General features: G+C 42.3%; 2 protein-coding genes across 5 annotated transcripts in view; both read right to left on the reverse strand.

The window, feature by feature from the left end:
- Positions 1-338: 338 nt before the first annotated feature.
- On the reverse strand, positions 339-1,980 carry si:ch211-284e13.9 (E3 ubiquitin-protein ligase RNF144A). The gene is made up of 3 exons (XM_029691315.1): positions 1,806-1,980; positions 1,446-1,491; positions 339-1,136 (listed from the first exon to the last, which is right to left on the reverse strand). The coding sequence occupies exons 2-3, from the start codon at positions 1,470-1,472 to the stop codon at positions 636-638; spliced, it is 528 nt and encodes a 175-aa protein (XP_029547175.1). The 5' UTR covers positions 1,473-1,491; positions 1,806-1,980; the 3' UTR covers positions 339-635.
- A 13,131-nt stretch (positions 1,981-15,111) lies between these two features.
- Positions 15,112-23,522, reverse strand: part of LOC115148962 (solute carrier family 12 member 9) — a 29,868-nt gene continuing 21,457 nt past the window's right edge. For 3 of the 4 annotated variants that reach the window (XM_029691316.1, XM_029691319.1, XM_029691318.1), the window contains 11 exons: positions 22,902-23,039; positions 22,408-22,707; positions 22,145-22,252; positions 19,816-19,927; positions 19,521-19,678; positions 19,327-19,409; positions 19,101-19,225; positions 18,702-18,894; positions 18,245-18,419; positions 17,526-17,672; positions 15,112-17,318 (listed from right to left, as the gene is read on the reverse strand). In XM_029691316.1, the coding sequence (XP_029547176.1) occupies positions 16,462-17,318; positions 17,526-17,672; positions 18,245-18,419; positions 18,702-18,894; positions 19,101-19,225; positions 19,327-19,409; positions 19,521-19,678; positions 19,816-19,927; positions 22,145-22,252; positions 22,408-22,707; positions 22,902-23,039 (2,396 nt within the window). In that variant the 3' untranslated portion in view covers positions 15,112-16,461. The remainder of the gene's footprint in view (positions 17,319-17,525; positions 17,673-18,244; positions 18,420-18,701; positions 18,895-19,100; positions 19,226-19,326; positions 19,410-19,520; positions 19,679-19,815; positions 19,928-22,144; positions 22,253-22,407; positions 22,708-22,901; positions 23,040-23,522) is intronic. The other variant, XM_029691317.1, reaches the window with a different exon arrangement.

Below are 23,522 nucleotides of genomic sequence, written 5' to 3' on the forward strand. Positions count from 1 at the left end.
ATTCAAGTTGTTTCTGTCAATGACATATTTCTCTTGATGCGATGTGATAGGAGTAAAGTCAAATCCAAACTGGCTTCCCTTGAGACTTTTTTTGGTGTGCCAGGACCATTCACAGCTGAGCTCACTCAGTTTAGCTTAACACTGATTGGCTATTCTTTCCCTTGCATTCAATGCTTTGGGCGGCAACAATGTCATAATCTTTATGACCAGACAGAATCAGATAGATGGCCATCACAGGGGCACTGTTTCGCTCACTCTGATGCTTTCTCAGGTGAGATACTGTGCATTCAGCCTTTTGCGAATTGAAAATAAAATTATGAAAACACAGAGAAACTAAATATAAAACGATTTTATATGTTTATTTCTTTGAACATGTTTTGGGGAAGCCTGGCTTCCCTTGGCATCCATGAATATACGCCACTGGTGTCAAAACACAAATGATAACTTCTGGCTTTATATATCTTTTACTTGAGTATTAGACAGATTGCATTTAACAATACAGAAGCAATATGATGTCTTTGTACCATAGAACTAATGTAATAATTCCATTAGTAAATACAATCAAGATGATTTCCTTTTGCAAGTGGTAATGAATGAGGCCGTAAATTAATGTTCTACAGACTGTTGCATAGCCCCTACAGTTCCAACTCTCTGAGAGACTGACTGTTATCCACCACAGTGCATGGTAAAGGATACTGAAAATCATCATCATCATCATCATCATCCACTTCATAATCATAGCACTCTTTCTTCAAGCAGCGGAAGCAGAACTCCTTTTCGCAGTGTGGACAGATGATATTGGGGCATCCCTCTCCAGTGTGAGTGAGGATGGCCTTACAGTGAGGACAGGCCCTGAAGAAGGGGCATCCCTGGGCTGAACTGCTTGGATCAACTATGACCTCTGGGGAGAGGAGGGCAGCCCTGAGGGCACAGCCTGGTAGAGAGCAGGAGAAATGGACCCCTTGGCCCTCCAGGGTTCCTCCTGACTGGTGCCATTCCCTCCCACAGGCCCAGCAGAACTGGTAGACACGGCGCAGGGCCTCGGAGCAGCGCTGACACACAGCACACTGACCTTTGACCTTTCTGGCCCCAGCCTGGTGGCATCTGGGGCACTTCAGTGGGGTTGGAGGAACGGACTGGTAAGGAGTGGGGAGGGGAAAGAGAGACATATGTCATAAACCATTAGTTGTGAGATTAAGATAAACAACCTATTGATTAAATTGTCTGTAAATAGTGTGGGTCAATAAACATGTCACATTTTGACGTGTGCCCATAACACATAGTCATTGAAATGCTCAACCTTACACTGTGGACAAGAATACATCTTAATAACTTAATGCTGTCCTATAGTGGCTCTGGACAGCCCGACTTGCTTGGCACCAAAAATAATGAGTACAAGGCGCTGAAGCCATACTTTGTCTCTGTGGAAGTGTTACACAGCTTACCTGTGAGAGCAGGAGTGAGGCACTCATTATCAACTGTCCTCAGAGGCTAGGGAAATAGAACATTACAGTAAAGAGGGTCAAGTGAAATTAGGTAGATGTATTCTAAGTAAAGGGCTCTTCTATTCTATAAAACTTCCAGGAACATGTCTTTTTATTGATTGCTATATTAACCACGTTTAAAGAGATTCCTTGTGAAGATGCAGTACTTACTGTTATTTCAAAACACATATCTCATGAATCAAAGAACACAGTTCAAAGATTGATTATGAACTACTTGATTTACTTGGATGTACACTCCCTATTAGACATCGATCTATCAATCTACAAACATACCAATGACATACAATAATTTTGTATTACCTTTAAATCATAAGTTAGTCCCAACAGAAAAAAACGTCAGCTCGTCTTCCTTTCTCTTCTCGATCCACTGTGAAAGGACGATATGTGCTTTTGCATTTCATTTCACAGAGCGGGGGTAATTCCAGGACTTGAACTGAAAGTTATTGACATGGCCATTGCATTTTCACTTTCACTTAGAACTAACTGGGTCTAACTCAGAGTGATCTTGCTTTTTTTTCACTACTACACCACCATACTTTCTGAACCCTGTAATACATACATGACACCCTGCACATTTATAAACTCTGGTAATTACAGTACATACAGTATACATTTATTTCCTGTTGCTGTGAACATGAATTGTTAAAGTGCCATTTGCTCTTTCCATTAACTTTTAAAAGTGTAGTTGCACAGGAGATAGAAAGAACTGCAGGTTTTCAGTGAATTTATGTAAATCATGAGGTTTATTTTAATTTCCTGAGGTGCAGGAACACTCTCAGTGACAACAGAGTGATCAAATTAAGATATGACACCTGTAAAACTGTTGAGGTGCCAGTAGCCTTGCTATCAGTCTCTCTGTTGGCTGCTTCTTGGCTGAGGTGCCAGTAAAAGCAATGCTGCTGGCTCCCTCTAGTGTTGTGTAGCGTCTACAGTCTGACTTTTAGAAAATCACATTTTATTTGTCACATGCGTTGAATTCAACTGGTGTAGATTTTAATGAAATTAAATACACAAGAATGGAGCTTTATACAGGGAGTACCAGTACCAGATCACTGTGGAGCTATGTACAGGGAGTACCAGTACCAGATCACTGTGAAGCTATGTACAGGGAGTACCAGTACCAGATCACTGTGAAGCTATGTACAGGGAGTACCAGTACCAGATCAATATGCAGAGGTACAAGGTATTTGTGGTAGATTTTAAATGATACAATTTAATTTGAGGATATTTTCATCTATAATCGGGTGAACCGCTTAGAAATTACAGCACTTTTTGTACATAGTCCCCATTTTAGGGGAGCAAAAGTATTGAGACAATTTAATTTGTAGTGTATAAAAGTTGTCAAAAGTTTAGTATTTGGTCCCATATTCCTAGTACGAAATGATTACATCAAGCTTGTGACTCTACAGACTTTTTGGATGCATTTTATGTTTGTTTTGAATGAATGAATCGTGAATAATGATGAGTGAGAAAGTTAGGCATAAATGTCATACCCCCCAAAAAATGCTAAACTCCCCTGTTGTTGTAATAGTGAGAGGTTAGCATATCTTGGGGGTATGATATAAAATGCTAAACTCCCCTGTTGTTGTGATGGTGAGAGGTTAGCATATCTTGGGGGTATAATATAAAATACTAAACTCCCCTGTTGTTGTAATGGTGAGAGGTTAGCATATCTTGGGGGTATGATATAAAATACTAAACTCCCCTGTTGTTGTAATGGTGAGAGGTTAGCATATCTTGGGGGTATGATATAAAATACTAAACTCCCCTGTTGTTGTAATGGTGAGAGGTTAGCATATCTTGGGGGTATGATATTTCTATGTCTGTAACGTTCTCACTCATCATTAGTCACAATTCATTACGGATTATCCCTAATCATGATAGCATCCACAGTAATGTAAAAATGTTTAGAAACATATTCTATTGTTATTTACACTAAAACTGAATCCAAAATTAGCAGAACATTATTTAACATTAGGCACAAAATAATCTAAAACACAACCTAAAACAAACAGCAAATGCAGTCACAAGCTTGATATAATCATTGCATGCTAGGAGTATGGGACCTACTAAACCTTTGACAACTTTAATACACATCAGTCAAGTTGTCAAATCAAATTGTATTGGTCACATACACATATTTAGCAGATGTTATTGCAGGTGTAGCAAAATGCTTGTGTTCCTAGCTCCAATAGTGCAGTAGTATCTAAAACAATTCATAACAATACACACAGATCTAAAAGTAAAGAATATTAGATCGAGCAATGTCGGAGTGGGATTGACAAAAAATCAGTAGAATATAATACAGTATATACATATGAGATGAGTAAAGCAGTATGTAAACATTATTTAAGTGACTAGTGTTACATTATTAAAGTGGCCAGTGATTCCAAATCTATGTATATAGGGCAGCAGCCTGGAAGGTGCAGGGTTGCATAACCGGTTGGCAGCCTGCTAGTGATGGCTATTTAACAGTCTGATGGCCTTGAGATAGAAGTTGTTTTTCAGTCTCTCGGTCCCAGTACTTTTGGTCCCCTAAAATGAGGGGACTATGTATAAAAAGTGCTGTAATTTCTAAACGGTTCAGCCGATATGGACGAAAACACCTTCAATCGCGATCACTTGATTTTTGTAAAGTTCATGCATGTATGTGCAAGTCGGACAATTCTGATCCCCATAGTGCAACACACTTTGAAAGGCGGTAACCAACAATGTTCACTGATTTGACAAAAGTGATCTGCTCGAACATGCCCATTATGTACAAATTAATGTGATGTTTAAGTCTCTCTCTCTCTCCAATTTATTGTACACACATATTTTCAGTTTGTGAGTGTCTCCATAGACGAAACCTCCCTCATCGTCACTCAACGCCTAGGTTTACCTCCACTGTACTCACATCCTACCATACCCTTGTCTGTACATTATGCCCTGAATCTATTCTACCACGCCCAGAAACCTGCTCCTTATATTCTCTGTTCCCAACGCACTAGACGACCAGTTCTTATAGCCCTTAGCCGTACCCTTATCCTCTGTTCCTCTGGTGATGTAGAGGTTAACCCAGGCCCTGTAGCCCCCAGTACCACACCTATTCCCCAGGCGCTCTCATTTGTTGACTTTTGTAACCGTAAAAGCCATGGTTTCATGCATGTTAACATTAGAAGCCTCCTCCCTAAGTTTGTTTTACTCACTGCTTTAGCACACTCCGCCAACCCGGATGTCCTAGCCGTGTCTGAATCCTGGCTTAGGAAGGCCACCAAAAATTCAGAAATGTCCATCCCCAACTACAACATTTTCCGTCAAGATAGAACTGCAGAAGGGGGCGGAGTTGCAATCTACTGTAGATATAGTCTGTAGAGTTGTGTCATGCTATCCAGGTCTGTACCCAAACAATTCAAGCTTCTACTTTTAAAAATCCACCTTTCTAGAAATAAATCTCTCACTGTTGCCACTTGTTATAGACCCCAATCAGCCCCCAGCTGTGCCCTGGACACCATATGTGAATTGATTGCCCCCCATTTATCTTCAGAGCAAGTACTGTTAGATGACCTAAACGGGAATATGCTTAACACCCCGGCCATCCTACAATCTAAGCTAGATGCCCTCAATCTCACACAAATTATCAAGGAACCTTCCAGGTACAACCCTAAATCCATAAACACGGGCACCCTCATAGATATCATCCTGACCAACTTGCCTTCTAAATACAACTCTGCTGTCATCAACCAGGATCTCAGCAATCACTGCCTCATTGCCTGCGTCCGTAATGGGTCTGCGGTCAAACAACCACCCCTCATCACTGTCAAACGCTCCCTAAAACACTTCAGGAAGCAGGCCTTTCTAATCGACCTGGCCCGGGTATCCTGGAAGGATATTGACGTCATCCCATCAGTAGAGGATGCCTGGTTATTCTTTCAAAGGGCTTTCCTCACCATCTTAAATGAGCATGCCCCATTCAAAAAATGTAGAACTAAGAACAGATATAGCCCTTGGTTCACCTCAGACTTGACTGCCCTTGACCAGCACAAAAACATCCTGTGGTGTACTGCATCAGCATCGAATAGCCCCCACGATTTGCAACTTTTCAGAGAAGTTAGGAACAAATATACACAGTCAGTTAGGAAAGCTAAGGCTAGATTTTTCAGAACATAAATTTACATCCTGTAGCACAAAGTCCAAAAGGTTTTGGGACAATGTAAAGTCCATGGAGAACAAGAGCACCTCCTCCCAGCTGCCCACTGCACTGAGGCTAGGAAACACTGTCACCACTGACAAATCTACGATAATCGAGAATTTCAGAAAGCATTTTTCTATGGCTGGCCATGCTTTCCACCTGGCTACCCCTACCCCAGCCAACAGCTCTGCACCCCCCGCAGCAACTTGCCCAAGCCCCCCCTCTCCCCACCCCGCTTCTCCTTCACCCAAATCCAGATAGCTGATGTTCTGAAAGAGCTGCAAAATCTGGACCCCTACAAATCAGCCGGGCTAGACAATCTGGACCCTCTCTTTCTAAAATTATCCGCCACAATTGTTGCAACCCCTATTACTAGCCTGTTTAACCTCTCCTTCGTATCGTCTGAGATCCCTATAGATTGGAAAGCTGCCGCGGTCATCCCCCTCTTCAAAGGATGAGACACTCTAGACCCAAACTGTTACAGACCTATATCCATCCTGCCCTGCCATTCTAAGATCTTTGAAAGCCAAGTCAACAAACAGATCCCCGACCATTTTGAATCCCACCGTACCTTCTCCGCTATGCAATCTGGTTTCCGAGCTGGTCACAGGTGCACCTCAGCCACGCTCAAGGTCCTAAACGATTTCATAACCGCCATCGATAAGAGACAATACTGTGTAGCTGTCTTCATCGACCTGGCCAAGGCTTTCGACTCTGTCAATCACCACATTCTTATCAGCAGACTCAATAGCCTTGGTTTCTCAAATGACTGCCTCGCCTGGTTCACCAACTACTTCTCAGATAGAGTTCAGTGTGTCAAATCAGAGGGCCTGTGTTCCGGTCCTCTGGCAGTCTCTATTTGGGTGCAACAGGGTTCAATTCTCAGGCCGACTCTTTTCTCTGTATATATCAAGGATGTCACTCTTGCTGCTGGTGATTCTCTGATCCACTTCTACGCAGACGACACCATTCTGTATACATCTGGCCCTTCTTTGGACACTGTGTTAGCAAACCTCCAGACGAGCTTCAATGCCATACAACACTCATACCGTGGCCTCCAACTGCTCTTAAAAGCTAGTAAAACTAAATGCATGCTCTTCAACCAATCGCTGCCCGCACTCGTCCGCCCGACTAGCATCACTACTCTGGACGGTTCTGACCTATAATATGTGGACAACTACAAATACCTAGGTGTCTGGTTAGACTGGAAACTCTCCTTCTAGACTCACATTAAGCATCTCCAATCCAAAATTAAATCTAGAATCGGCTTCCTATTTCACAACAAAGCCTCCTTCACTCATGCTGCTAAACATACCCTCGTAAATCTGACTATCCTACTGATCCTTGACTTCTGCGATGTCATTTACAAAATAGCCTTCAACACTCTACTCAGCAAATTGGATGTAGTCTATCACAGTGCCATCCGTTTTGTCACCAAAGCCCCATATACTACCCACCACTGCGACCTGTATGCTCTCGTTGGCTGGCCCTCGCTTCATATTCATCGCAAAACCCACTGGCTCCGGGTCATCTATAAGTCTTTGCTAGGTAAAGCCCCACCTTATCTCAGCTCACAATAGCAACACCCACCCGTAGCACGCGCTCCAGCAGGTATATTTCACTGGTCATCCCCAACTCCTGCTTTGGCCGCCTTTCCTTCCAGTTCTCTGCTGCCAATGACTGGAACGAATTGCAAAAATCCCTGAAGCTGTAGACTTATATCTCCCTCACTAACTTTAAGCATCAGCTGTCAGAGCTGCTTACAGATCAATGCACCTGGACACAGCCCATCTGTAAATAGCACACCCAACTACCTCAGCCCCATATTGTTATTTATTTTTGCTCTTTTGCACCCTAGTATCTCTACTTGCACATCATCATCTGCACATCTATCACGCCAGTGTTAATACTAAATTGTAATTATTTTGCCACTATGGCCTATTTATTGCCTTACCTCCCTAATCTTACTACATTTGCACACTGTATATAGATTTTTCTATTGAATTGTTGACTGTACGTTTGTTTATCCCATGTGTAACTCTGTGTTGTTGTTTTTGTTGGACTGTTTTGCTTTATCTTGTTCTCAACTGGCCTACCTGGTTAAATAAAGGTGAAATAAAAAAGATATATAAATATATATATATATATATATATATATATATTGAACAACTGTTAAAAACAATGGCAACACTGCCATTGCACTGAGCCTTGCTGCCCCCATTAACATCAACGGGGCTGTAGTGGAGCGGGTCGAGAGTTTCAAGTTCCTTGGTGTCCACATCACCAACAAACTATCATGGTCCAAACACACAAAGACAATTTTGAAGAGGTAACGACCGGTTGCATCACCGCCTGGTATGGCAACTGCTCAGCATTCGACCGTAAGGCACTACAGAGGGTAGTGTGTAAGGCCCAGTACATCACTGGGGCCAAGCTTCCTGCCATCCAGGACCTTTATAATATGCGGTGTCATAGGAAAGCCCAGACTCCAGTCACCCAAGTCATAGACTTTTCTCTGCTACCGCACGGCAAGCGGTACCGGAGCACCAAGTCTAGGAACAATTAATAAAATGGCCACCAAACTATTTACATTGACACCCCACCTCCATTTGTTTTGTTCACTGCTGCTACTGCTGTTTATTATCTATGCGTAGTCACTTCAGCCCTGCCTACATGTACAAATTACCTCAACTAACATGTACCCCTGCACACTGACTCGGTACTGGTATAGCCTCGTTATTGTTATTTTGTGTTACTTTTTATAATTGTTTACTTTACTTTATTTGGTAAATATTGTCTTAACTCTTCTTGAACTGCACTGTTGGTTAAGGGCTTGTAAGTAAGCATTTCACGGTAAGGCCTACACTTGTATGTGACAAATAAAGTTTGATTTGTTGGCTCCGCCATTCCCTGGTTGCTAAAATTCTAATAGTGGCCTAATTTCAATTTATGTGACAAAACAAGCAATGTATAGACAATCATTGTAAGGGAAAGGGGGCTACCTAGTCAGTTGTACCTTCAACTGAAATGTGTCTTCCGCATTTAACCCAACCCCTTTGAATCAGAGAGATGCCTTAATTGAAACAAAAACATATTTTACCAGGCAAGTCAGTTAAGAACAAATTCTTATTTTCAATAACAGCCTAGGAACAGTGGGTTAACTGCCTTGCTCAAGGGAAGAATTACAGATTTTTACTTTGTCAGCTCGGGGATTCGATCCAGCAACCTTTCGGTACTGGGCCAACGCTCTAACCACTAGGCTACCTGCCGCCCCTTGTACCATCTAAACCGCTGTGAAATATATTTTCCATAACCAAAAATATTGTATTTTCAGCTGTTTAAAGCTTGTGTTCAAAACCGACCGCAAAAGACGCAAAAAACAAAAATTAAGAACGAGATGCATAGAAATAGCGGACATAGAACAGATCTACCACTTCTTAGACTTGCTTTCAATGAGAATTACATTTCTATAACTCACATTTCTATGTGAATTCGGTCGTGTCACCCAAAAAGTTACATATTGCAGCTTTAAGCGAGTATGTGAGGCACAGAAGTTGGCCGTTTGAGAGCATCACAACCATGATGTATCATGGGAAAATTGTGACTGACTGATTGCCAAATAATAATCATTATTTATGATGCAAGGTGATTTGTAGATCTTTCAGTCGGCAGTCGTCTGCATTGTCGAACAAGACCGTTCACTTCGCCTAGCCGAGTTCTGCTATAACCAAACCAAACCTAGTATGCAGACTCCTTAACCCCTACACTTACCCTACCCTTACCTAACTCTAACCCTCACCTTATCCATTTTAAATGTAAACTTCAACGACGTGATGTAAAATTGGACGTTCCAAGGACCCCGGATAGCAGGACCCGACCGTTAGACCGATGACGTGTTTCTGCACATTAGTTTAAATAGGGCGGCAAGTAGCCTAGCGGTTAGAGAGGCAAGCCAAGAACCGGAGGGTTGCCAGTTTGAATTCCGGGTCCGACAGGGAAAAAATATTTCGGGAAGTGAGCTGGAAACAGGAGGGTTGCTGGTATCAAATCCTAGATTTGTCTGCTATTATACCCTTGAGTAAGGCACTTAACCCCGAACAACAACATCTCCCAGGATGTCCAATGCAGCAGCCCCCCGCGCTGCTACAAAACCTGTGCATGTCTTTCAGATCTGTTAGGTTAAAAACGGAAGTCACATTTTGGTTGGAGACCTTATGTGCAATTGACCAATAAAGTGATCTTAACATTGCCTACAAGTGTGAGCTAGGATTTATATTGAAGAAGCAGTTTCTAAATATACAGCGCATTTGAAAAATATTCAGACCCCTTCCCTTTTTCCACATTGTGTTACGTTACAGCCTCAATCTAAAATGGATTAAATACAAATCCTAATTAATCTACATACAATAGCCCATAATGAAAAATTGAAAACAGGTTTTTTGATTAAAAAAAAAAATGTATTCAAAATAAAAAACATGAATACCTTATTTCCATAAGTATTCACACCCTTTGCTATGAGACACAAAATTGAGCTCAGGTGCATCCTGTTTCCATTGATCATCCTTGAGATGTTTCTACAACTTGATTGGAGTCCACCTGTGGTAAATGCAATTGATTGGACATGATTTGGAAAGGCACACACCTGTCTATATAAGCTCCCACAGTTGACAGTACATGTCAGAGCAAAAACCAAGCCATGAGGTCGAAGGTATTGTCCATAGAGCGCCGAGACAGGATTGTGTCGAGGCATAGATCTGGGGAAGGGTACACAAACATTTCTGTAGCATCCAAGGTTCCCAAGAACACAGTGGCCTCCATCATTCTTAAATGGAAAAAGTTTGGAACCACCAAGACTCTTCCTAGAGCTGGCCGCCCGGAAAACTGAGCAATCGGGGGAAAAGGGGCTTGGTCAGGCTTGGTCGATAGTCACTCTAACAAAGCTCCAGAGTTCCTCTGTGGAGATGGGAGAACCATCCAGAAGGACAACCATCTCTGCAGCACTCCACCAATCAGGCCTTCATGGTAGTGGCCAGACGGAAGCCACTCCTCAGTAAAAGGCACATGACAGCCTGCTTGGAGTTTACCATAAGGCACCTGAAGGACTCTCAGACCATGAGAAACAAGATTCTCTGGTCTGATGAAACTAAGATTGAACTTTTTGCCTGAATGCCAAGCATCACGTCTGGAGGAAACCTGACACTGTCCCTACCGTGAAGCATGGTGGTGGCAGCATCATGCTGTGGGGATGTTTTTCAGAGGCAGGGACTGGGAGACTAGTCAAGATTGAGGAAAAGATGAACGGAGCAAAAATAACTGTGCAGCGACACTCCCCATCCAACTTGACAGAGCTTGAGAGGATCTGCAGAGAAGAATAGGAGAAACTCCCCAAATACAGGTGTGCCAAGCTTGTAGCATTATTCTCAAGAAGACTTGAGGCTGAAATTGCTGCCGACGGTGTTTGAACAAAGTACTGAGTAAAGGGTCTGAATACTTATGTAAATTCTATTTAAAAAAAATAAAACATCTCAATTTCTAAACCTGTTTTTGCTTTGTCATTATGGGGTATTGTGTATAGATTTTAAAAAAAAACAATTTTATAAGGCTGTAACGTAACAAAATGTAGAAAAAGTCAAGGGGTCTGAATACTTTCTGATTGCACTGTATGCAATTCAGTAGCAACCTCCTTTGCACTCATTAGTCCGCTTTTCTGGCAGAAGCGTCTCTCTGCTTCACACAGTAGGAAGATAGGCACAGCCAATCAGGGAAGAATATGGACAGAACAATGTGCTGTGGGATGGCAAAGATATTTACAATCGCACAAAATAGTATAAAAGTATATACTGTACATTCTGCTGGCTCCATTTTGGCTTAGGTAACAAACAGTATACAGTAGTTTGATTGGGCTATATGAGTTGATAAGAGTTCCTACCTGAAGAGTGCAAGTGAGACAGCCACTGGTGTTTCTGGAGTGACCCACTGTGTCTTTCCATATCATGTCCAATCAATTGACTTTACCACAGGTGTAAAAACATCCCAAGGATGATCAATGGAAACAGGATGCACCTGAGCTCAATTTCGAGTCTCATAGCAAAGCGTCTGAATACGTATGTAAATAAGGTATTTGTTTTATTTTCATAAATTAACACATCTGTTTTCGCTTTTATGGGGTATTGTGTGTAGGTTGAGGCACTTTCTTTATCCATTTTAGAATAAGGCTTTAAAGTAACAAAATGTGGAGAAAGGGGTCTAACTACTCTCCGAATGCACTGTATGTGGTGCTATAGGTCACATTGGAAATTGAGATGAGATATGTTTGACTTCATGTTCTGTATTTGCATTATTGACTGCCATTGAAATATATTGGTAATAGGAAGACTAAAGTTGATGATATTGTGATGTAGCCTAAACAAGCTGACCCCAAATCTATCATGTCTTGTCCTGACCTATATAGCCTGAGTGAAGCAGAGAATGATCTGTGGGTAATCACATCCAAAGCCTGTATTCTGCCTGTATACAGATGCAACTCTCAAACAGCTTAAATAAACTTCTATACTACATATTCTAGCTATATACTGGAGTAATATAGGGATATAGACTACAACATAACTGGACTGTTGAAAATGTGCATGTTCTGTGGTTGATTTGGTCTTTTAATATAGTACCACTTCTGATATCAACCGTCACAAGTAATTTTTGTGATCTTGAATTTTTTTTATAAAAAAGACAAATGACTATTGTTTATTTTATTGCATTTTACAAACCCATTCACAAATTACTGTCATTTGTTACTGTTTCCTCTCCACATATGTTACTCAGTATGTTATACATTGTCTATTCTTATTCTTGAATAAAGTATGTCCTGCAGAACTAGCTTGTGGCCTATCTGGCACTCAATCAGAAATCCACTGACGCTGGAGAACAGTCTGTGTCACACAACGAGAGAACAGTACATGGATTCTGATTAGTCAGAAACATATAGTAACTTCAGTTCTCTTTATAGTCCTATTTCTGCTTAAAGCACAAAAGTCCCACAAGTGTTGTTAAATGTTGAAGCTTTCACACAGCGCCTAATACATGCTTCAATTAGTATTTAAAAATAGCTTCCATGAATACAAAACTCCTTGCAGTAACTCCGTAACATTCTGTTTCCTACGTCTGTACATGAGAAAAGCCCAGCAGAAGCATTCAAATACTTTTCCCAAGTAATAAATTCATGGGATGCACCTTAGCATAAAGTTGATACATAAAATATTTGACAAAATAAATTAGCAATTGATATTTCATCTGCCTGTTAGTGCCTTTGTGATTGTGTAACATTACATAATATTGTCAAGCATTAGGGGGTCAGGAACTTTGAATTCATGTTCCATCGTGGACCAGATATTAGTCCGGAAAAGCAGCATTTCAAGCATAACCAATTGGTGAATGACCTAAAATCCTAAGAGATCATGTGGTCCAGACAGTCGTGAGCTCTCCCAAACTGGGTCACAATCTGAAGAGGAATATGCTGGGAAAAGGGGTCAATAGAAAGAGAATGTGTTCAACATCAAATAAAAGAACACAAAATACTGGTTTCCATAGCTAGTAAACATATGCAGCCTTTTCTCCATTTCAGAATCCAGAGATGGAACTCAACTCTTCTTCTACTCCATTAACTTACAGTATGAACAAATAAATATACACAGTGTACAAACCATGACAGACTGACAAGGTGAATCCAGGTAAAATGGTAGTGGCCAGACGGAAGCCACTCCTCAGTAAAAGGCACATGACAGCCTGCTTGGAGTTTACCATAAGGCACCTGAAGGACTCTCAGACCATGAGAAACAAGATTCTCTGGTCTGATGAAACTAAGATTGAACTTTTTGCCTGAATGCCAAGCATCACGTCTGGAGGAAACCTGACACTGTCCCTACCGTGAAGCATGGTGGTGGCAGCATCATGCTGTGGGGATGTTTTTCAGAGGCAGGGACTGGGAGACTAGTCAAGATTGAGGAAAAGATGAACGGAGCAAAAATAACTGTGCAGCGACACTCCCCATCCAACTTGACAGAGCTTGAGAGGATCTGCAGAGAAGAATAGGAGAAACTCCCCAAATACAGGTGTGCCAAGCTTGTAGCATTATTCTCAAGAAGACTTGAGGCTGAAATTGCTGCCGACGGTGTTTGAACAAAGTACTGAGTAAAGGGTCTGAATACTTATGTAAATTCTATTTTAAAAAAATAAAACATCTCAATTTCTAAACCTGTTTTTGCTTTGTCATTATGGGGTATTGTGTATAGATTTTAAAAAAAAACAATTTTATAAGGCTGTAACGTAACAAAATGTAGAAAAAGTCAAGGGGTCTGAATACTTTCTGATTGCACTGTATGCAATTCAGTAGCAACCTCCTTTGCACTCATTAGTCCGCTTTTCTGGCAGAAGCGTCTCTCTGCTTCACACAGTAGGAAGATAGGCACAGCCAATCAGGGAAGAATATGGACAGAACAATGTGCTGTGGGATGGCAAAGATATTTACAATCGCACAAAATAGTATAAAAGTATATACTGTACATTCTGCTGGCTCCATTTTGGCTTAGGTAACAAACAGTATACAGTAGTTTGATTGGGCTATATGAGTTGATAAGAGTTCCTACCTGAAGAGTGCAAGTGAGACAGCCACTGGTGTTTCTGGAGTGACCCACTGTGTCTTTCCATATCATGTCCAATCAATTGACTTTACCACAGGTGTAAAAACATCCCAAGGATGATCAATGGAAACAGGATGCACCTGAGCTCAATTTCGAGTCTCATAGCAAAGCGTCTGAATACGTATGTAAATAAGGTATTTGTTTTATTTTCATAAATTAACACATCTGTTTTCGCTTTTATGGGGTATTGTGTGTAGGTTGAGGCACTTTCTTTATCCATTTTAGAATAAGGCTTTAAAGTAACAAAATGTGGAGAAAGGGGTCTAACTACTCTCCGAATGCACTGTATGTGGTGCTATAGGTCACATTGGAAATTGAGATGAGATATGTTTGACTTCATGTTCTGTATTTGCATTATTGACTGCCATTGAAATATATTGGTAATAGGAAGACTAAAGTTGATGATATTGTGATGTAGCCTAAACAAGCTGACCCCAAATCTATCATGTCTTGTCCTGACCTATATAGCCTGAGTGAAGCAGAGAATGATCTGTGGGTAATCACATCCAAAGCCTGTATTCTGCCTGTATACAGATGCAACTCTCAAACAGCTTAAATAAACTTCTATACTACATATTCTAGCTATATACTGGAGTAATATAGGGATATAGACTACAACATAACTGGACTGTTGAAAATGTGCATGTTCTGTGGTTGATTTGGTCTTTTAATATAGTACCACTTCTGATATCAACCGTCACAAGTAATTTTTGTGATCTTGAATTTTTTTTATAAAAAAGACAAATGACTATTGTTTATTTTATTGCATTTTACAAACCCATTCACAAATTACTGTCATTTGTTACTGTTTCCTCTCCACATATGTTACTCAGTATGTTATACATTGTCTATTCTTATTCTTGAATAAAGTATGTCCTGCAGAACTAGCTTGTGGCCTATCTGGCACTCAATCAGAAATCCACTGACGCTGGAGAACAGTCTGTGTCACACAACGAGAGAACAGTACATGGATTCTGATTAGTCAGAAACATATAGTAACTTCAGTTCTCTTTATAGTCCTATTTCTGCTTAAAGCACAAAAGTCCCACAAGTCTTGTTAAATGTTGAAGCTTTCACACAGCGCCTAATACATGCTTCAATTAGTATTTAAAAATAGCTTCCATGAATACAAAACTCAGTAACTCCGTAACATTCTGTTTCCTACGTCTGTACATAAGAAAAGCACAGCAGAAGCATTCAAATACTTTTCCCAAGTAATAAATTCATGGGATGCACCTTAGCATAAAGTTGATACATAAAATATTTGACAAAATAAATTAGCAATTGATATTTCATCTGCCTGTTAGTGCCTTTGTGATTGTGTAACATTACACAATATTGTCAAGCATTAGGGGGTCAGGAACTTTGAATTCATGTTCCATCGTGGACCAGATAATAGTCCGGAAAAGCAGCATTTCAAGCATGACCAATTGGTGAATGACCTAAAATCCTAAGAGATCATGTGGTCCAGACAGTCGTGAGCTCTCCCAAACTGGGTCACAATCTGAAGAGGAATATGCTGGGAAAAGGGGTCAATAGAAAGAGAATGTGTTCAACATCAAATAAAATAACACAAAATACTGGTTTCCATAGCTAGTAAACATATGCAGCCTTTTCTCCATTTCAGAATCCAGAGATGGAACTCAACTCTTCTTCTACTCCATTAAATTACAGTATGAACAAATAAATATACACAGTGTACAAACCATGACAGACTGACAAGGTGAATCCAGGTAAAAGCTATGATCCCTTATTGAGGTCACTTGTTAAATCCATTTAATCAGTATAGATGAAAGGGAGGAGACAGCTTAAAGAAGGATTTTTTTTACTGTGACTGACTAGGTGCCAAATGTGTTCATTTCTGAAATTAGTAGTTGTGTAAATGAGTTACATTACAAGATGTGAAACTATGTGCCTCCAGAACAGAGCTATACTAATAGGTCCTGTTGTGTAGCGTGCCTGTGTGTTTATTGTCTAACTAACACATACATCATGTACCTCATATTTTAAGCATTCAACAGACTGCCCATTCTATTATGCTCAGGATGAATTTAGCTACATGACATATTGATCCCATAAACACACAGTGACACACTCAAAGCTCAGTGCACGTGACTGGGGTGAGACCATGAATCAAGAGGGTTGGGCCTAAACCTTGAGTCACAGCTTCCAACTGACTAAGGTATTGTTGTGATTGGCTAGAGTGAGTAGGGGGGCGTGGTAAATACAGGAAGCGGACAGCAGCCTGAGCACTGTGCTCCATCAGCAGGCAGTTGACTGCAGACAAGAAGTCCTCTGAGAGGGCTGGGGCCGGCCTCATCAGGCCCAGCTCCCCCAGCTCTGCGTCCTGTGTCTGTTTCTGTCCGTACAGCTGCACCACAGAGTCCCAAGGCACTATCTTGATGGAGGCCCTGATCCTCAGCTTCCTCAACAGCTCCCGGAAGGTCTCCTCTTTAACCACCCAGCCCTGGTCGCTTGACTCTGCCTCCACACACAGAAATATTCTCATTCTGGCATGGCGCCATCTGCTGGCCATGTTGAGGACACACGCCATCTGCAGCAGGAAAAGGCTGCACACGTCGACAGAGGCTGCTGAGGTGCTGCCCGGACGCAGCAGGTTGAGGGGCCACACGTCGATGATCCTCTCAGCCCCGTCCATCTTGGTCCCCATGCTCTCTCCCTGCAGCTGGAAGAAGTAGCGGCCCAGACACACGTTCTTACTCATCTTGATGGCATCCGAGATGATTCCCACATACTCCTCTGGCGTGAGCCAGCGTGGGCTCTCCACATGGCGGACTGGAGGGAAGTGGGCTTGCAGAGAGGGCAGATCTACCCCAAAATCATCCCCTCCGGCCTCTTCTGACTCATAGAAGGCAGGGTCTTGGAGGAAGTAGTCCTCAGGGGTGCAACTGTCGTAGAACCCCAAGACCAGAGTGTTGGGCTTCATGCCGCCTTGAAGAGGTAAAGAGTGGAGGAGGATAATCAAATGGATTAAAGAGTACATTGCTTGACGGGTTAAACAGTTTTATGTTCCATTTTCCAAAGTAGTACTATTATTAATACAGTATGTCAATTCTCTTTACGACACAGTTGTGTGTAAATAGGAGGAAAACAACAAACAATGATCCAGAATGGTAAATAGGAGGTTGAGTGACTCACCCAGGCCGGTGATACGCAGCAGATGCTGTGTGCCCTGCCTCACAGAGGGGGACAGAGTCAGGTCCACAAAGGCCTTCACCCCCAGCTTATCCACCAGACTCAGCCAGAAGTTATACTGCTGCTGGACAGGGTCTGAGGGCAGGGTGTCTGAAACAGAAGAGCGGTTGGATTGCCTGGATTCCCAAACAAGAGCAGAGCCAAACTAGTTTCCCTTAAATTTTCTACGAGGTCTGAAATGATTGACACACTTTATAAAGATGAGCAAAAATGACTGAATAAAACAAATAATTCATATTCCTACACTGAGTATACAAAACATTAAGAACACCTCTTTCCATGATATAGACTGACCAGGTAAATCCATGATCCCTTATTGATGTCACTATTCGAGACAGATTTTAAGATATTACAAGGGTCTTTTATACAGCTGAAACGTGTTTTAAATGCAACCAAAACACATTTTATGATTTATAATAGGTTAAAAAAGTTGGTTGAAAATACACTTGCATTTACGAGCTTAGATGGTTTTCGAATGAATCAGGTCTCTGCATATAAATACTTAGGGATATGGTTGGATGATAAACTGTCTTTTAAAATGCATGTTGCCAAACTGTAAACGGCTAAGAATCAAGCTAGACTTCCTCTATAGAAATTATAAGAGTCATTATCATATGATACCACTGGCACCAAAACCCGAGTCACTGTCCCTATAATGTTACCCAGATCTCCCAGCTTCACGTGTCCCAGCACAAACAGGCCGCCCTTCTTCAGCTGATTGACAAAGTTGATGAGCTGGCAGGAGGAGCGAGGGTTGGCCACCATCAACAACACCTGGGGCCTCCAGAACTTCACATGGTCCTTCCTCACATCCAGCATCAGCAGATACTTACGCACCTACAGGAGAGGGGGAATGGGGGAAAGTAGACTCAAAGCACCAAGAATGACAGCGGTTACACACCCCAGGGTCCTGTTTAGTGGGGAACACCGTAGCAAAATATTTTGCATCAGAAAACCTAAATCTGTTTTCTATACTGAACACCTTCAGATAGTTCTTCACCGTTTCAAAATGTTTCCTCCCTGCTGAACATGACCCAGGAACTGGCCCATGAGCGCATGTTTGCTTTGGTACAAGTATATGCGCGTGATGTGTGTGCGTGCGTCTCCATGTGTGGGTACCTGATGGAAGATGAGAGCCTGGCTGATGTATCCCCAGCTGCTGGTGGGTGATCTGTAGTGCAGGAAGAGCAACAGCAGCAAGAGGAGGATGATGCTGGCTGAAGAGTAGACAGGATTAATGACAAACATCATCACCAGACAGCTCAGAATGCCCAGCAGACATGTGTGCCAGGAGAACACCTGGAAGGTGGGCCTGGGGAGATAGAATGGCAAGGGAAACCGGGGAAAGGTGAAAGACAGGTAAAAACTAGACTGGACAATGATGGTCAAAAGTATTCCAGATAAACGCTACTTCACTAAGGACAACGACATCGAAACACAAAAAGAGGAGCATCAGCGCAAGGTCATTGTCTTCTTTTTTTTATCGGATTGTACAGCATGATACTAGGATCTGATTACCTGAAGTTGGGGGCCGATGCCCATTCCAGAGCCAGACAGGCCAAGTCGACAGCAGCATAGGCCAGCAGGTAGAACACTGTCACAAGGCCAGCTATGGCATTAAGTTGGCCTGCAAACACCACACACTGCAACACAGTCACACCAAAGACACTGTCTCAGAGCCTGTTTAAAATGCCAAAAGTAGCACTGCACAGCTCAATATGATACACCCATGTCCTCTCCTCACCTGTGCCAACCCCCAGGTGTACAGCACTGCCACCCATGGGTTACCAGAGCTGGAAGTGATAGCAGCAGGAGCCAATGGAAAACCTATGGGTAACATCAACATTACATCAACATTATGCTCCTTATTCTGTGTTAGCCCAAAACATGTCCTTTACTCTGTTACTCTTTGCAAAACTTGTTCAACAACATCCTTACCAAACAGCTGGTCCAGTGCAAGGGCATGGAGGATCCGGGACGCCCCAATCAGAGAGCACATGGCTGCTGATAGCGCGGAACAGTAGATCCCAATGGTTACAAATGGCGGCCAGATGTTTATACGCTGGAAGAACCCGTAATCCTGAACCAACAGGGTCCTAAACAAAATACATTAATTCGTTGACTGTTTTAAAGTATATAGTTGCTACAGTATGATGAACATTCGGGCAGTTAATTATGAGCAAATTAGATAGATGACAGAGTTCCCACCACTCCCAGCCTCATCCATTCAGACCTTTCACATGTGGAGCTGGCCAGGATGAAGAGCAGGACATAGACTATGCAGGTGTAGAGAACTGCAGTAATGGTGCCTTTGGGAATGGCAGCACTGGGGTTCTTCAGCTCTCCTACAGAGAACAGATTAAGGGAAAGATAGTTGAACATATCAAGTTTGAGTCTGTATGTCAAGCTTAATAACATGTTAACTAATGGAACTAAAATATTCCATTACCTTTAGTCAGAATGCATATGGCACAGGTAAAGTAACAGCTACACTGAGTATACACAACTTTAAGAACTGCTCTTTCCATGACAGACTGACCAGGTTAATCCAGGTGAAAGCTATGATCCATTATTGAGGTCACTTGTTAAATCCACTTAAAATCAGTGTACAGTCGTGGCCAAAAGTTTTGAGAATGACACAAATATTAATTTTCACAAAGTTTGCTGCTTCAGTGTCTTTAGATATTTTTGTCAGATGTTACTATGGAATACTGAAGTATAATTACAAGCATTTCATAAGTGTCAAAGGCTTTTATTGATAATTACATGAAGTTGATGCAGAGTCAATATTTGCAGTGTTGACCCTTCTTTTTCAAGACCTCTGCAATCTGCCCTGGCATGCTGTCAATTAACTTCTGGGCCACATCCTGGCTGATGGCAGCCCATTCTTGCATAATCAATGCTTGGGGTTCGTCAGAATTTGTAGGTTTTTGTTTGTCCATCCACCTCTTGAGGATTGACCACAAGTTCTCAATGGGATTAAGGTCTGGGGAGTTTCCTGGCCATGGACCCAAAATATCGATGTTTTGTTCCCCGAGCCACTTAGTTATCACTTTTGCCTTATGGCAAGGTGCTCCATCATGCTGGAAAAGGCATTGTTCGTCACCAAACTGTTCCTGGATGGTTGGGAGAAGTTGCCCTCGGAGGATGTGTTGGTACCATTCTTTATTCATGGCTGTGTTCTTAGGCAAAATTGTGAGTGAGCCCACTCCCTTGGCTGAGAAGCAACCCCACACATGAATGGTCTCAGGATGCTTTACTGTTGGCATGACACAGGACTGATGGTAGCACTCCCCTTGTCTTCTCGGGACAAGCTTTTCTCCGGATGCCCCAAACAATCGGAAAGGGGATTCATCAGAGAAAATGACTTTATCCCAGTCCTCAGCAGTCCAATCCCTGTACCTTTTGCAGAATATCAGTCTGTCCCTGATGTTTTTCCTGGAGAGAAGTGGCTTCTTTGTTGCCCTTCTTGACACCAGGCCATCCTCCAAAAGTCTTTCCCTCACTGTGCGTGCAGATGCACTCACACCTGCCTGCTGCCATTCCTGAGCAAGCTCTGTACTGGTGGTGCCCCGATCTCGCATCTGAATCAACTAAAGGAGACGGTCCTGGCGCTTGCTGGACTTTCTTGGGCGCCCTGAAGCCATCTTCACAACAACTCAACCGCTCTCCTTGAAGTTCTTGATGATCTGATAAATGGTTGATTTAGATGCAATCTTACTGGCAGCAAAATCGTTGCCTGTGAAGCCCTTTTTGTGCAAAGCAATGATGACGGCACGTGTTTCCTTGCAGGTAACCATGGCTGACAGAGGAAGAACAATGATTCCAATCACCACCCTCCTTTTGAAGCTTCCAGTCTGTTATTCGAACTCAATCAGCATGACAGAGTGATCTCTAGCCTTGTCCTCGTCAACACTCACACCTGTGTTAATGAGAGAATCACTGACATGATGTCAGCTGGTCCTTTTGTGGCAGGGCTGAAATGCAGTGTAAATGTTTTTTGGGGATTCAGTTCATGTGCATGGCAAAGAGGGACTTTGCAATTAATTGCAATTCATCTGATCACTCTTCATAACATTCTGAAGTATATGCAAATTGCCATCATACAAACTGAAGCAGCAGACTTTGTGAAAATTAATATTTGTGTCATTCTCAAAACATTTGGCCATGACTGTAGATGAAGGGAAGGGGACAGCTTAAAGATTGACTTTCAAGGTTGTGTATGTGTGCCAATCAGAGGGTGAATGGGAAAGACAAAAGATTTAAGCGCCTTTGAACAGGGTATGGTAGTAGGTGCCAAGCACACCCGTTTGTGTCAAGAACTGCAACACTGCTGGGTTTCACCCTCAACAATTTCCCGTCTATATCAAGAATGGTCCACCACCCAAAGGACAATAGCCAACTTGACACAACTGTGGGAAGCATTGGAGTCAACATAGGCCAGCATCCCTGTGGAACGCTTTCAACACCTTGTAGAGTCTATGCCCTGACGAATTGAGGCTGTTCTGAGGGCAAAAAGGGGGGGGGGGGAGTATACTCAGTATGATGCATGTGGAGAATACCTGACATGTTGGCTCCGGCCATGATTCCGGTACAGCTGGTGAACATGACAGCGAACACGGAGGCGAATGACATTACTTTACCGGTGCTATAGTCCACAGTGTAGCTCGCTGAAGAGGAAAAAGAGGAAGAACACTGTTGCTATAACGGCTCTCATTCAAACCATAAAACTAACAACTCTATACATGTACAGTTTCACCTCCCCATCAAGGCTTACGATACCTATAATGCATCTGAAATATGACCCCAGCCAGACAGTACTCACAGCCCAGGTTGTCCCTCAGTGTTGTGCCGTTGAAGCCTGTGTAGCTGGCGTTGTAGGTGAGGGTCTGGTTGCCAGGGCCCTGGTGGGAGATGAGGAAGTTTAGGGGCGTGGTCAGCGCCATGGGGCTGATGTAGATGGACAGCAAGGAGATGGTCACCACCAGCAGGATGAGAAAGGAGGTGCGGGCGAAGATGTGGGCGCCCACTAGGCACACCAACAGAACCAGCAGGAGAACTATGGAAGAGTACAGAACTGTGTACCAGTAGCCCTGGGGAAGCACCCGCAATGCAGAGGCGGACACTAGAGTGAGAGGTGGACAAAGAGGACAAGATAAAACACTGGGTGGAATGACTCATTTGAATGCATGTGGCACCAACATTCTAATAAATATTATATAGAATTTGTTTTCAGCAGAAGTACAAAAACATGGCATGCATGCTTGGAATTTTAAGTATTAGACCTTAAACTAGTAATTATAGAATGTCAAGACTAACCTGGATCCTGACCAAATATGTCAAGTATGGCCTCAACCAGACCAAGCACATACACTCCACACGCGCACACCTTGGCAAGGAAGAACATGAGGCCAATGCTTCCTCCAAACTCTGGGCCCAACGATCGACTGATCATGACTGGCAGACATTAGGTCAAGGGGTTAAATATTACTGATCTGGTGTGCTTCATTAATAAAGGTTAGCAAAGTCACTCTGCTCAGCCGGTTAAATCACATGACGCACACCAGATGTTGTCATCCGTGTATTCAGATGATGTAATCCAAAACACTTATCTTCTATCTTTTTGACTACAAAACATAAAAACCCGCTGGCACTATGATGATGTTAGGGTGGTTCTGGACATGATGAATATGAGGTTGAAAATTTCCCGTAAGGGATATAAGGGCTAGAATTGTCTATAAAATAATGTGGCATCAAGTTTGACTAGTAAGAACTTTTAAACTGCACTCATACTTCAGACAAATACACATTTGCAAAATACAATACCTTCAGAAAGTATTCACACCCCTTGACTTTTTCGACATTGTTGTGTTACAGCCTGAATTTAAAATGTATTAAATTGAGATTTTTTTGTCATTGGCTACACATAATACCCCATAA

The sequence above is a fragment of the Salmo trutta genome, chromosome 15, assembly GCF_901001165.1.
Source record: "Salmo trutta chromosome 15, fSalTru1.1, whole genome shotgun sequence".
Lineage (NCBI taxonomy): Eukaryota > Metazoa > Chordata > Actinopteri > Salmoniformes > Salmonidae > Salmo > Salmo trutta.

Bases quoted from the DNA above. Each gene is read 5' to 3' on its own strand.
- si:ch211-284e13.9 (XM_029691315.1), bottom strand. From the start codon at position 1,472: ATGAGTGCCTCACTCCTGCTCTCACAG. The intron at 1,137-1,445 runs GTAAGCTGTGTA...ACTCCTTACCAG, and splicing joins CCTCACTCCTGCTCTCACAG to TCCGTTCCTCCAACCCCACT.